Here is a 14,195-nt window from a genome sequence, read left to right on the forward strand (position 1 = left end):
TTGTAGCAATCTTCTAGGCAAGGTTAATTACCTTCTGGAGTCCTGGAAGTAATCTTCCTCTTGGTCGCGAGCTGTTTGATATGCATTAATTGCAAATATATATATATATATATATATATATATATATATATATATATCGTCGCGAGCACTCGTCGCTCCATGCAATTAAGGATGATATTCCCTTAATAATCGCTTGATCTTCTGTCATGCACGTGCAATGCAATCATATATATATACCACAAGATTATTATATATAATATATAATAATCCTTGCATGCTTTTGACCCAACTGTTGTACGTCCACCATGCTTTCTTAATTGCCATATATGTACGCAAACTTAATTGCTTGCATTCTGTTGGTAGCACAGGATGATGGCCCACCATGTATAGTACCTAATTGCATGAGTCTGTTGAATATAGGTAGAGAAGCAAAGCATGGGAACCTTCCTCACTTGAACCATCAAAGACCTTAATTGCATGGGTAATTAATATTATATATCTCCCTTGATAATCGCTTGATCAAGGCGGTTGATTCCTTCCCAAACTTGTTCGCGTCCATTGCATACTCCTTACTTGCACATATATTGGTACTTAATGCAAGATCTTTTGTCAAATATGCTCCGTCCTCGTAGCCAAGTAAACCACCATCAATTATCAAATATATTGATAATTACTAGTAAATCAATAAGATCACGATTTGTCTTAAGATTACTTGATCTCCAAGTAGGCTGTATTTATGTTCTAAACAATATATTCAGAGCTTCTAGAAAATATATTGTTTGGGCCACGGATATTGGCCCGGTTTTCTTCGAGTCCCTCTTATCGGGAAAAAATGTTATTTTGGGCTCAAACACACCAAATATTGACAATGTACCAGTTTGAGTTATTGAAGAGCTAAATACAGCAATTCTTCTCTCTTTTTCTTCTTGTTGACTTGTGCTAATGATAACCCAAACCATAGTGCCAAAGTCGCCAACAATTTTCTCTGTTTTCTTCCTTCCTCTTATATATCTTGTCTCTGTTTTCATCAAAAATAGACCCATGGGATAAGAAGGATGCAGCATTCCACAGAGGTTTATATATTACTAAAAGAAAAACATAGGCAGATAAAACTTGGTGTATAATGGGACAAAGATAAGGTCATCTCTAGTAGGAGAGAGCTATATTGGGGCCAGGCCAGCCTCCAGAAATATTATTCTCTATTCATGAATAAGTAAACCATCATTAATAAGGCAGAACTAAATTTTAGTCATTTCAATTTTTTTATAATTTTACATTTTGTTTTTCAATATTATGATTTTATGTTATTATAATAATATTTTAGTTTAGACTAAGATTAATTTTTGAGACAAGAAATAAGAGTCACTGTCAGCAGCTATATTTAATTAAGCTTCAGGGCTATGTAATTAATTTTTATGATGTTCATTTTCTGTGAGTCCCACAAGAGCCAAAAAGGCACCTTCAGGGCTATTTTCAGCCCTCTTCACTCCCTTTGAACATGGCCTCATTTATAGTTCTTTGGACCTTTTGTTGTTGGAGATTATAATTTAGAAAAAAGAGTTAAATATCTCATTTTGGCTCCTCTTATTAGAGATGATCTAAGATTGCTACGCTATGAAGAAAAAAACTGTAAGATCACCAAGGCAAAAATACTAGAACATCTTTAAATAATCACCGGTAAAATTTACCTTTAAGTTGCTTATTTGTATTTTACATATTCAATGCATGAAAGCTTTCATAACAACTGTAATTTAGTCGTTGCCTTGTTAATTTTTCAAGAATAATGTAATGTTCACCACCGAAAATTTACCTAGATAATGTGGCGGAAAGAAAGCCTCTTTTCGTCTTTTGGGAATTTTCTGTTTTCTGTGGCGGAGACCCGTAATCCGTAAGAATGCATATCATTCCACCTTGCCCATTGCCATTGGCCTAAGCTGGTTACAGAGGTTTATCTCTTACAAAAAGTCAATAGAATAGAAACAAGATAGGGACAAGAACAAGCTATCAGAAGAAAAATTGATAGGATCACAAAGGAGAAGGAGAAGGTATCAGATCAATAATGACTCAGCACTGGTGAAGGTTTCTTCTGTTAAATTGCTCATTCCATTCATTGAACCTAAGTTATACACTTATACCATATAGAATCCATTAAACCTTTCACAAAAACTGTAATATATATATATATATATATATATATGTATGTATATATATGTATGATCAGATAAACATTCAATTCCATCAGCTTGGTTCTTTTCCTTCTTGCCTTGTTAACTTCCCAAACATGGTTGAAACTGAAACCAAAACACAACCTCATGTGGTTTGTGTTCCATACCCATCACAAGGCCATATTAGCCCTATGATGCAACTAGCGAAGCTCCTAAACTCAAGGGGCTTCCACATAACCTTTGTCAACACTGAGTTTAATCACAGGCGCTTTATCAGGTCGAGAGGGCACACATCATCCCTTAGCCGCCTGCCGGATTTTCGGTTCGAAACCATACCAGATGGACTGCCACCATGTGACAAAGATGCAACCCAAGACGTTCCAGCACTGAGTGATTCCACCAGAACAAACTGTCTTGGTCCATTCAAAGAGCTACTAATCAAGCTCAACAAGTTGTCCGAAGTCCCCCCGGTTAGTTGCGTAGTCTCAGATGGGGTTATGGGTTTTGGGAGGGAAGCTGCTGTGGAATTGGGTATTCCAGAGGTTCAGTTTTGGACTGCTTCTGCCTGTGGCTTCATGGGTTACTTGCAGTATGGTGAACTCCTGAAAAAAGGAATGGCTCCATTCAAAGGTATTATTAGTTTCTAGGATCCTTTTTCTTTAATATATTCTCATCTTGATAAATGGATCCACATGCATTAGTAACCATTATGCACTAAAAGGTACACTGACTTGGGGTAGTATATAGTGTTAATGAATGAATACTTGTATATGAAGCAATAGTACAGCATGCCTTCCATCAATTAGTTGAAATTCTGCAGTGCTGCTCCTACTAATTACTCTGATTACAATTTCATTATCAATGTGTTTCAGATAAAGAATATAACAGCGATGATCCGGTACTCAACACACCAATTGATTTCCCAGGCGTGAAAAATGCCACTCTCAAAGATATCCCTTACCATCCTAATGAAATAATGTTCGATTTCATGGGATCAGAAGCACAGAACTGCTTGAAATCTTCTGCAATTATCTTCAACACCTTCGACGAATTTGAACATGAAGTGCTAGACGCAATCTCATCTACTTTCCCCAACAGTTACACGGTAGGTCCACTTTCTTTGCTATGCAGACATATACCAACTGAAACCCCAATCAAGTCACTCAACCCGAGCTTATGGAAAGAAGACCCAAAATTACTTGAATGGCTTGATAGATGGGAACCAAACTCAGTCGTGTATGTGAACTATGGCAGTGTGACTGTGATGACAGACCAGCATTTACAAGAATTTGCTTGGGGCTTAGCAAATAGCAAGCACCCATTTTTGTGGGTAGTAAGGCCTGATGTGGTAAAGAGTGAATCTGTAATTTTACCAGATGAATTTCTAGAGGAGGTCAAGGATAGGGGATATATAGCAAGTTGGGTACCACAAGAACAAGTGTTGGGGCATAAATCAGTTGGGGTTTTTCTGACTCATTGTGGTTGGAATTCTATGTTGGAAAGTGTAGGTGAGGGTGTGCCTGTGATTTGCTGGCCTTTCTTTGCTGATCAACAGACCAATTGTGGATTTGCTTGTGGACGTTGGGGCATTGGATTGGAGGTCAAGCATGATGTGAAGAGATGTGAAATTATAGGAGTTGTTAAGGAAATGATGGAAGGGGAGAAGGGGAAGGAGTTGAAGCAAAATGCATTGAAATGGAGGAAGAAGGCAATTGAAGCTACTGATATTGGTGGAGCATCTTATGGTAATTTTGATAGAATGATGGAGCATCTTATTAAAAAGGTGGAGATTTGGTTGAAAGAGTGACACACCTTAAGAAGGACCCCATTGCTCTGAGAAGCCAATGAGGCGGTAATTCACACCAACCCTTGCCCTTTTAGCCCCCAACACGTTCGGGTTACAAGTTCCCGTGAGTCGTGACAGAACTCGGCAAACTAAACTCCAAGACTTTGTATTACTAGTCTTCTTCATAGTAACTTTGCGTGTGATAGTTTTTTTTTTAGAAAAGAAAAGAAAAGAAAAAAATAAATGAAATAAAAGAGTTATTGCAAAGAAAAAATAGTGGGAGATATTTAATCATTTCTTTTTAATTGTCATATTTACTCTTGTGATTTAATTTATTCTCAAAGTTTTTTAATCATTCGAAGTTAAGTCTGTTAAAAATTTTAGTTTTAACTAACAAAACCTCTTCTCTAAATAACAGTACTAGCAGTGTGCCTGCGTTTTTCACTGGTGATATTTTAAGGTTAATGAAAATTGGTGGACTTAAGAATAGTGGGTTTTTTTGGTTTTTCGGGACATAGAATAGTGGTGGTTTGGTTATTTTTTTAATTTTACACTTTTGTCTATTTAAATTTTATTGACTAAATTTAATAATAAATTTTTTTTATATTCCAGACGACAATGTAACTCCCCACCCCATCCCATCCCAAATGTCAGTGAGATTTGAACATGTGACATCTACCGTGTTAGTTAGGCTAGTTAACCAATATGCCACAACTCACCGACTAATAATTATGTTAAGAAGTGATATTATGGAAACTTTAAAATTTGGTAAAACTCCTTGACACCAAAAGAGAGCCTGCATTTATAATAGTAGAGATAGATAAAGTATGCCACTTATGTAGAGTACTAGAGTTTTGCAATGTAAGATCAAAGGCATAAAATATTCTAGCCAGCATGTACATAAATCCATGTTTTATCCCGCGAGATTGGAGTTTGATATATATCGATGGTTATTATTGATTTATTTCTTGAAGATTCCCCCTCCTTAAAGCAAGCGAGTTGCCCAGTATAAATACAGCGGAAGGGAGAAAAGAAATATCGAACAGCAAAGCAAATTTGTATGTTAGATAAATAAGAATCCGTGCAATCAACGAGCAGGCATCCGACCTTAGCTCAGTTGGTAGAGCGGAGGACTGTAGTGGGTTAAACCGTCAGGTATCCTTAGGTCGCTGGTTCGAATCCGGCAGGTCGGACTTTTTTTTCTCTTTCTCAAATTACTTGAGTTTTTCATTTCTTTTTTCTTAATAAATATTGTTATTTGACCAAAAAAATAATAACAATAATGACATTTCTCTTGCAATTTGAACGTTATTAGATGATGCATGTTATACACTTGTTACCCCAAAACCACAAAGATCAGCTTTTTCGCTGTAGGATAAGCTCATAAAATTTATAACACCAAAACAGAGAGAAAAAGCCAATGGAACCACAGCGAGCATCATTAGCTCTTTCACTCATCATCTTCAACCTCCTCCTCAGCACCACAAACCAATACCCTTCATGCCAATCCACCTGCGGCTCCCTCCACCTTAGCTACCCCTTCGGCTCCGGCCCCGGCTGCGGCTCCCCAACCTTCCAACCCTACATAACTTGCAAAACAACCACCAAGCAGCTCCTTCTGACCACTCACACCGGATCATACCCCATCACCTCCATCTCCTACTCCACCAACACCCTAACCCTAACACCACCCTCCATGTCCACCTGCACCTCCATGCAACCCTGCCCCTCCAACCTGGGCCTAGACTGGGCCAGCCCGTTCCAGCTCGGCCCATCAACTTTCATCCTCCTCTCCTGCCAACCCCCTACCTCCTCTCTCACCCTCAAAGACTCCTCCTCCCCAATCTGCGACCCCTCCTACTCCCACCTCTGCGCGGCCATCTACACGTGTCCCTCCGTCACGGGCCTTAACCTCCCTCTCTTCCCTCCCACCAACACTTGCTGTGTCTACTCCCCTGGAAACCTAGACGCCAAGGGCGAGCTAGACCTCCGGGGGCTCAAGTGTAAGGGATACACCTCCGTCGTGTCGCTCGGGGATTACCCAACCGACCCGAACAAGTGGGAGTATGGGGTGGCGCTGAAGTATAACCACGGAGGCGAGTTGGATGGTGGCATCGTTGAGACGAACTGCAAGAGTTGTGAGATGAGTGATGGCGTTTGTGGTTATGCTACTTCTGATCATTCGTTTCTTTGTGTTTGTAAAAATGGCGACTACAACACCACTTTGGATTGTTCTTCTGATAATTACAGTGGCGTTCAAGAACAAGGTGTCATATGGAGTCCGGAATCTGGCTCTGATTTACCAGCTTCTTCAGCTTGTAAGTTCTTCTTCCTCTCCAATTTTTATTTTGATTTAAAAATTAAAAAACACTAAAACACAAAAGCTATTGTTCAATAGGAACCTGATGCGTTAACTTTATTTTAGTGCAATCCAATTTTGCAGAACTATTTATGTCCGTGTCTTAGACTTGCAACGTGATTTTCTTTTTTGGAGAATAAAGCTAACTTTAATTGTGTTACCAAAAAAGACGCTACTTAAGCCTTCAGGTCGAAATTGCAAGACGCACACAGTAATTTAGCTCCTTTCATGCAACGAATCATTAACGAATTGCGGTCTTTATACGAAAGTACTTATCACGTTTCAGTAGTTGCTCATTATCCCTATGCAGTACTAGACTCTGCACCATAGTAGACACTATAAAATTGTCTATCACTACACGGAGTTAGTGTGCCATTGCATCAAACTAATCTTAGTCTTCTTACATAATCACAGAATAAAAACATTGATATATTAGGGCGTACTCTTCGTAAAAAGTTGTGAATGTTAAGGACTTTTTCCTTGGTGAGCTATTTTAATGCTAAATATCAGTCTTTTCAATTTTGTAGGGAAAATATGGTTTGGGCTCTTGGCTCTGGCTGAGCTGATCATTTTAATAGCTTGAGAGAGATGGCTTTGGTTGGGAAATTGGATTATTCCTCTGCTTGTTTTTATCTTTGTAAGCTGTACTATAAGAGGACTTTGAAGGACTTCAAAGCAGTGAATTATTTGTGAAGGGAAAAAGCAGAGAAAGTAATAATAAAATTGTCAAATGGAAAGAGAAGTGGAATAAAGGTGTGAGCAAAAGCACCAGCATCTTGTAACCAAAAAAAAAAAAAAAGCACCAGCATCTTGTGCACATATAGGATGTGACATCCTCCACTTTAAAGTTGCATTAAGTTGCGTGGTTTAGATTCATTGAGTATAACCAAATTTTAGGAATCCTCGGTTCATTCTTTACATTAGGATTTTTGCAGAGAGCAATATTGGTTATGCACTGTCATCAGTTGCAACTGTTCAATGGTGATGATCGAATCAGAGCTCAAATTTTCTGCGTTATACACACCTTTTCGTCTTAAATATCTATACCATTATTAAGAGAAGAGAGCTTGCTCTCCATAATTGATTTTTTTTACTAATTTACTCTTAATATATTAAAATACTTTGAATCAAAAAGAATTAATAGGGATAATAAAGTCAATTAATAAAATATAAAATAAAAACAAAAAAAATTTAATGTGGTGGAATCGTGGAGAGTGAAAACTCCACTATTTTTAACTACCCAAACAAAAAACTAAAAAAAAAAAGCTTTCCTACACACACGGTGTGTGTAGGCCAAGGCTAGTATACAGTATGACTGCCGGTACAAAACCAATCAACTTGGCCATATAATGCACAATGCAAACCCACATGTCTCCAAGACAGTACTGTAAAGTTTAATTGATCGAAAATCAACAACTCGTCTCTATTTTGTCACCTTTTTCTTTCACATTTCAATCCACCTTGTGGCCATTGCTTTGCTTTTCTTGTTTAGGCTGAGGGAGTGGATCAAGGAGGAACGACTTCATGTACTTCTGCATCTCTTTCGGTTTCTCTACATTTATAGCATGTCCTGCATCCTTTATGGTCACTAGTTCTGCACTCTCACCTATTTGCCTGCACAAGATGGTCAGGACAGGAACAGTAAGACCAAGAAGTGTATGAATCAAAAAGAAATTGACACATTACTCATTAGTGATGTTATCGAACTAATTAAACCCTTCTGAATTACCTTTTTAATCGATGTGCCAATTCCATTGGAAATACCAGGTCATGCTCCCCCCAGATTATTAGTGTAGGCTGCATAAACAAGAAACTATGCCTTTTAAGTACTCTGACAAAACCAAAAGCCTGAACATAATGACCCCTTGATGGACTGAGAAGTGAAGAGCTACTGAGGAGGATACCGGACTCTAGAAAAAAATTATGCTGTTGTGATAAGATAGATTAGAAAATTACATGAGTTATCTTGGGAAGATCAGACATTTTTCTGTCCTTATGTAATGCTTGAATAAGTTCCCTCCTCTCTTGAACGTGATCTGTGCACATTACCTGCCAATAAAACCAAACTCAACGGTGAGACTGATAGAGAGTATCTCTCATCAAATTTTCGGAAAGCGAAATATTGAGCAACAATATAAAATTCGTATGTCCAAACACGAAGAGAACTGCAGTTCAGGACTATAAAAATTGCCCTTAAAGACCTACATCCTGAGTTCCTGACAGCTTTGTGAAATATGGTAAACAAAAATAAATGAAAATTTTTGCAGTCTGCAGCCCCTAGCCTCAAGATTTTCCATTGACAACTATGCATGATTGATACATATCCCTGAATAACCGGGGGAACATCTGTGTCTGAAATACTATATAGTTTGATGTGAGACAAAACATAGTCCAATACAGATGGAAACTACTAGAAAAGATGCAACTGAGGATAGTCATAGAGCACTAAACACTAATTAGTAAAAAGATGAAAGTGATTTCTGTGGAGGGATCAATCTAGATCCATATCTGCTATGCTGTCCATCCTAGAAATTGGAGCAAAAAGTAAAACCCTTTGAGCCCCATCAACAACCTAATGCTTGTTTAATAAGACAAAAAAGTAGCATCTTTTCCTAATTTGAGTCAGCATCCGCCAACCACCCTCAAGTCTTCGCTATAGTGTTCTTTCTTTGAGAGTGCCTCAGGCGTTGTAGTACCTCTTATGATAGGCCTACTAGCCGTTCTAGCCTGCCTAGTACTATTATTCTAATTCCCAACACACAATTATCGCTTCCAGTGTTTAGTTATTTCTATAATCAGCCAATATATTAGAATCGATTTGGATTTGTGAAGATGTTTAATGATCTAAATCCGTTTTGCTTCGTTGTTCTTTTAAAATCACATTTCCTTTGTGCAAGAAAGAATACTACTTTGAATTCACCAAACCAAACTACTTTGAATATTCAAACATGGTCTGAATTTTGTTTTAGTCAAATATTCTTTAATTATCACGACAAACTAAATCAATCTGAACGAAGGAATTATGAATATTACCTCAATAAAATCGTTGAGAAAACAAGAGGGCACATTGGTCGCCGGCTTGTAAAACGAGATCTTCATCAACTGCCTCACCTGTGCCGCCCTCTGCGGCAGCAATATACTCACTGCCTCCTCCACACTCTTCACCTGAAACATCCCCTTCTCCATATCCTTCTCCTCGGCACAAACTCCAGCGCAACACAACACCAACCTCTCAATCCTCTCCCCATACTGAGCCGCCATGCTATAGGCCACGAACCCGCCGTAGCTGATCCCGGCTACGTGCATTTTTCCCTTGACGCCATGGGCCTCCATGAGGCCCATAACGCACTGGGCCTGAAAAGTCTCGGAGCGTTCACTGCGGGACGAATAGGAGTCCCCGAAGAAAATGAGGTCGGGGACGTAGAGGTTGAAGCGGGAAGTGAGAGGGGTGATGAACTCGTGCCACTGCCACATTGCGTTGGCGCCGATGCCATGTATGAGGAGGAGGGTGGGTTTGGATGGGGAGGGGTGTTTGGGGACCCAGCTGTGGATGATGGTGCCTTCGCCGAGATCGGTGGTGGTGGACTTGAGGCCGGCGGAGGAGAAAGAGTAGCGGAAGCAGGAGTCGCGCGAGGCGATCAAGCTGAAGCACATCGGCATTTTTGAGACGGAGAAGAATGAGAGTATGTGGAAGGAAGAAGAAAACAAAGAAGGACAAAGGGAGTAAGTTTGAGGTTTGAGAATGGAGACAGGAGTTAATGGGGAAATGGCGGAGCTGCCAATTACATAGCGACAAATAAGGTTTTTTATTTATGGGTCGGTAAAGGCGGGATATTAAAAAATTGTAAGTAAAAAATAAAAAGTTGTAAAAGTAAATTGACAATTGGAATTGGTCTATTCATTTCATTTCATAGCCCCTTTATATAAGGAGAGAATTACAACGGAAATATTAATTACAATGATGACGTTAACTACTGATTGGTCATTGATCTAAGCTGATTGATAGTGATTGTTAATTACTTGATTCCCTCTCCGTCAATCACTTTGACGAAGGCACATAATGTGTTTTTCCTTTAACACTTCCCCTTGTGCCAAGTCAAAAATGAAATGGTGCATGAGTTGTTGCCTCACTAAAAACCTTGCCAAGTAATAATAAAAACCCTGTGGAACAAAAAATCCACCTTGGTCGAAGGAAAAGAACACAACGCACCTTTTACATTTGAGGATGACATGTGTGTGTTAGACTCCCCCTGACGTCTACACCTTCCCCTGATCTTTACATTAATCAAGGGAGCTTGGAAAGTCTTCGCATTCCTATGTTTTTCACATGTTTCTCAAATGTGGCTTTAGGCAGTGATTTGGTGAACAAATCTGCCACATTCTCCTCAAATCTTACTTGATTCACTTGAATCTTAAGGAGGGTCTGCTGTTGCTGATTGTAGAAAAACTTTGGGATATGTGTTTTGTATTATCACCCTTGATATGCCCTAGCTTCATCTGTTCGATGCAAACTGTATTATCTTCATAAATGCAAGTAGGCTCTTCAGTGGTAGGATTCAAACCACTAGTCCCTCGAATATGTGTGATGATAGCTCTTAACCGTACACACTCATGAACCGCCTCATGTAGAGCAATGATCTCTGAGTGGTTCGAGGAGGTAGCCACAAGGGTTTGCTTGGTTGATCTCCAAGATATCGTCATGTTCCCATTGGTAAATACATAACCAGTTTGGAAACGATCTTTATGTGGGTCAGAGACGTATCCAGCATCAGCAAAACTGACCAAAACGTCATTTGGCGTTTTAATGTAGTGAGTGGCGGTTTCGCCATCAACATTTCCTTTAGGGATTGCAGTTCCATCTGCTGTCCCTCTTGTCTCTCTGTAGGGAAAGAAAGTCTCAAGTCAATGGTTCCTTTTAGGTATCGGAAAGTTCTTGATACCATTTCAGTGACGCTGCGTTGGCGCTGAGTTAAATCTAGCTAACAAGTTCATTGAGAATGCAATGTCTGGTCGAGTACATTGGGCTAAGTACAATAATGTGCCTATTGCACTTAGATAGGGAATTTCAGTTCCCAACACCTCTTCATCATCTTCCTTTGGACGAAATGGATCTTTCCTTGCATTCAAACTTCGACCGATCATGGGAGTGCTAGCAGGATGCGCTTTGTCCATGTTAAATTGCCTGACCTTTGGACATACGCAGCCTGGTGGATTAGTATTCCACAAACTTAGTGTTCTAGTTCAAGGCCTAGACAGAATCGAGTTCTCCCAAGATCCATCATCTCAAATTCGGATTTCAAGTAGCTCCCGGTTTCTCTTATTTCATCAAGAGTTCCTATTATGTTCATATCATCGACATGTACAGCTACAATTGCAAATCCTGAACTTGTTTTCTTTATGAATACGTAGGGGTATAATTCATCGTTCTTATATCTCTTCCCAATCAAGTAGTCACTTAGACAGGTATACCACATCCGCCCAGATTATTTCAATCCGTAAAGTGAGCGTTTCAACCAAATTGCAAACGCACTCCGTGGTTTAGAGTCACTTGACTTGGGTAATGTAAGGGCATCAGGCACTTTCATATATATCTCTGAATCTAAATCCCCATAGAGATATGTAGTAACCACATCCATGAGCTGCATTTCCAGTCCTTTGGAAATTACTAAGCTAAATAAGTAGCGGAACGTTATAACGTCCATTATGGGAGAGTATGTCTCCTCGTAGTCAATTTCAGGGCGTTGTGAGAAACCTTGCACCACAAGGCGAGCCTTGTACCTCAGGACTTCATTCTCCTCTTTACGCTTTCTAACAAAGACCCATTTATGTCCTACAGGCTTTACACTTGGTGGGTTTAGCACTAATGGACCAAATATCTGTCTCTTTGTCAAAGAATCTAATTCTGTCTGGATTGATTTTTCTATTTGGGTCAATCTGCTCTTTGTTGACATTTTGCAACAAAGCGTGGTTCGATATCATCGTGCTCTATGATTCCTTGAGCAACAGTATATATCATCAATATGTATGGAAGATCTTTCTATCAACTCATACGCACTCTCATAATCCTTTGAGATTTCTTTGTTCTCTAGAATCATTTCAAACATCGGAGCGTCCTTTAGTATTGATTTATAGACATAACTGTAATCAGAGACAATCTCATAAGAGAGATTCTCTACATTGATGATTAATGGATCGGTTTGTGCCTTACTCCTCTTCTTCCTTGGGTGAGTGTCAATCGAACCAAGTGGCCTCCCACTCTTCCTTTGGGCAGCCACGGCCTCAACCACACTTCCACTAAGTGTAGTTGCAATGCCTTTATCTGCGGCACTGTGCCCCTTGTTGGGGACTTCTAACCTTGTAGGCATATTTGCAGCTGGTATATGTGATCTCATCACTTTTGCAATATCAGTAAACATATCAGGCATCGAATCTGCTATGTTCTGAAGATCGATTATTCTTTTCACTTCACTTTCACATTGTGAAGTGCAGGGATCAAAATGAGACAGAGTGGGGACAAACCACGACAATTCCTGTCGTTCCCTTGGAAAATCCTTTTTTCTATCTCCCCCTAACGACGGGAAGACTATCTCATCAAAGTGACAATCCGCAAATCTAGCGGTAAAGAGATCGCCTGTCAAGAGTTCCAAATAACGGATAATTGTTGGGAATTCGTATCTAACATAAATACTTAATCGTCTCTAGGGACCCATTTTGGTGGGTTGTGGGGGCGCAATAGGCACATATATTGCGCAACCAAATATGCATAAGTGTGAAATGTCAGGCTCATATCCAGTTACCAACTGGTACGCAGAAAATGGTTGGCTAGCAGTGGGTCTGAAACAAATAAGTAAAACTGCGTGCAATATTGCATAACCCCAGGCAGATATAGGCAGGTTAGTGCGCATAACCAATGCCCTAGCCACCATCTATAGCTTTTTTATGGTGGCTTCTGCGAGACCATTTTGTGTATGCACATAGGGTACTAGATGCTCTACATCGATTCTGATAGACATGCAATAATCATCAAATGCTTTTGATGTAAACTCTCCAGCGTTATCAAGCCTTATAGACTTGATAGGGTGATCAGGGAGGTGAGCCCGTATAATCTGTACTAGGAGTTTTGCAAATGTAGCATTTCTTGTGGATAATAAAACGATATGTGACCAGCGTGTCGAAGCATCCACCAGAACCATAAAGTACTTGAATGGTCCGCATTCTGGATGGATAGGTCCACAGATATCTCCTTGTATCCTTTGTAAGAATGAAATGTTTTGTTTTGTATCTTTAGCATAGAAAGGTCTCAATCCTGATTTTGCTAAAGAGCAGGCTTTGCGAAACGAGTGATGTGCCTTTGAAATAGTTAATGAGGCATAATGGGAGGGAGGTAGTGCTTCTGGTACTTCAGAAGGCAATGTCTGTATTTGAGCAGTACTAGGACCGACACCTTGCAGTGTGGCGGACTTTTCTCCTATTTTATTTTTCACTCGAAAGAAGGGATGTCCATATGAGTTCTTTAAAATACGGATCATCATGTCATGACCGGGATGCCTTAGGCGGTTAGGCGGTCATGCCAAAGCCTGTATGAGTCAGTGTCCCACATTTCATTGTTGGTGACAGTATAGGATTCAATGATCCGAATTGTAGTGAGGTACAGTCCACTAGATTGACTCATAAGTTTTTCTAAAATGTGTTTCCTTTCACATTTATTAGAGGTAATATAAAGGTATTCAGTTCCATTCTCACAGTATGTTTTTACATGATAACCGTTGGCACGAATATCTTTGAAACTTAACAAGGTTCAATTAGCTCTTGGTGCATACAGAGCGTTTTTGACTTTAAATATGTCTCATATTCTTTAGAGTATTCTATTTTAGTGAAATCATAA

General features: G+C 39.5%; 3 protein-coding genes and 1 non-coding gene across 4 annotated transcripts; 3 read left to right on the top strand and 1 right to left on the bottom strand.

Annotated features, from left to right (window-relative positions):
- Window positions 1–2,144: 2,144 nt before the first annotated feature.
- Window positions 2,145–4,237, top strand: LOC112190075 (linamarin synthase 2). Its single transcript, XM_024329506.2, has 2 exons — window positions 2,145–2,795; window positions 3,038–4,237. The coding sequence occupies exons 1-2, from the start codon at window positions 2,210–2,212 to the stop codon at window positions 3,970–3,972; spliced, it is 1,521 nt and encodes a 506-aa protein (XP_024185274.1). The 5' UTR covers window positions 2,145–2,209; the 3' UTR covers window positions 3,973–4,237.
- An 816-nt stretch (window positions 4,238–5,053) lies between these two features.
- On the top strand, window positions 5,054–5,144 carry TRNAY-GUA. Its single transcript is given in 2 exon segments — window positions 5,054–5,090; window positions 5,109–5,144. It is a non-coding gene; the product is annotated as a tRNA-Tyr (tRNA).
- A 128-nt stretch (window positions 5,145–5,272) lies between these two features.
- LOC112184174 (wall-associated receptor kinase-like 20) lies at window positions 5,273–7,158 on the top strand. The gene is made up of 2 exons (XM_024322448.2): window positions 5,273–6,269; window positions 6,838–7,158. The coding sequence occupies exons 1-2, from the start codon at window positions 5,372–5,374 to the stop codon at window positions 6,891–6,893; spliced, it is 954 nt and encodes a 317-aa protein (XP_024178216.1). The 5' UTR covers window positions 5,273–5,371; the 3' UTR covers window positions 6,894–7,158.
- Window positions 7,159–7,447: 289 nt separating this feature from the next.
- LOC112184175 (dihydrolipoyllysine-residue acetyltransferase component of acetoin cleaving system) lies at window positions 7,448–10,086 on the bottom strand. Its single transcript, XM_024322449.2, has 4 exons — window positions 9,344–10,086; window positions 8,267–8,359; window positions 8,040–8,107; window positions 7,448–7,924 (listed from the first exon to the last, which is right to left on the bottom strand). Exons 1-4 carry the CDS (start codon window positions 9,968–9,970, stop codon window positions 7,762–7,764), a joined length of 951 nt encoding a protein of 316 aa, XP_024178217.1. The 5' UTR covers window positions 9,971–10,086; the 3' UTR covers window positions 7,448–7,761.
- Window positions 10,087–14,195: the final 4,109 nt, after the last annotated feature.

Source organism: Rosa chinensis, chromosome 2, assembly GCF_002994745.2.
Source record: "Rosa chinensis cultivar Old Blush chromosome 2, RchiOBHm-V2, whole genome shotgun sequence".
In the NCBI taxonomy this organism is placed as follows: Eukaryota; Viridiplantae; Streptophyta; class Magnoliopsida; order Rosales; family Rosaceae; genus Rosa; species Rosa chinensis.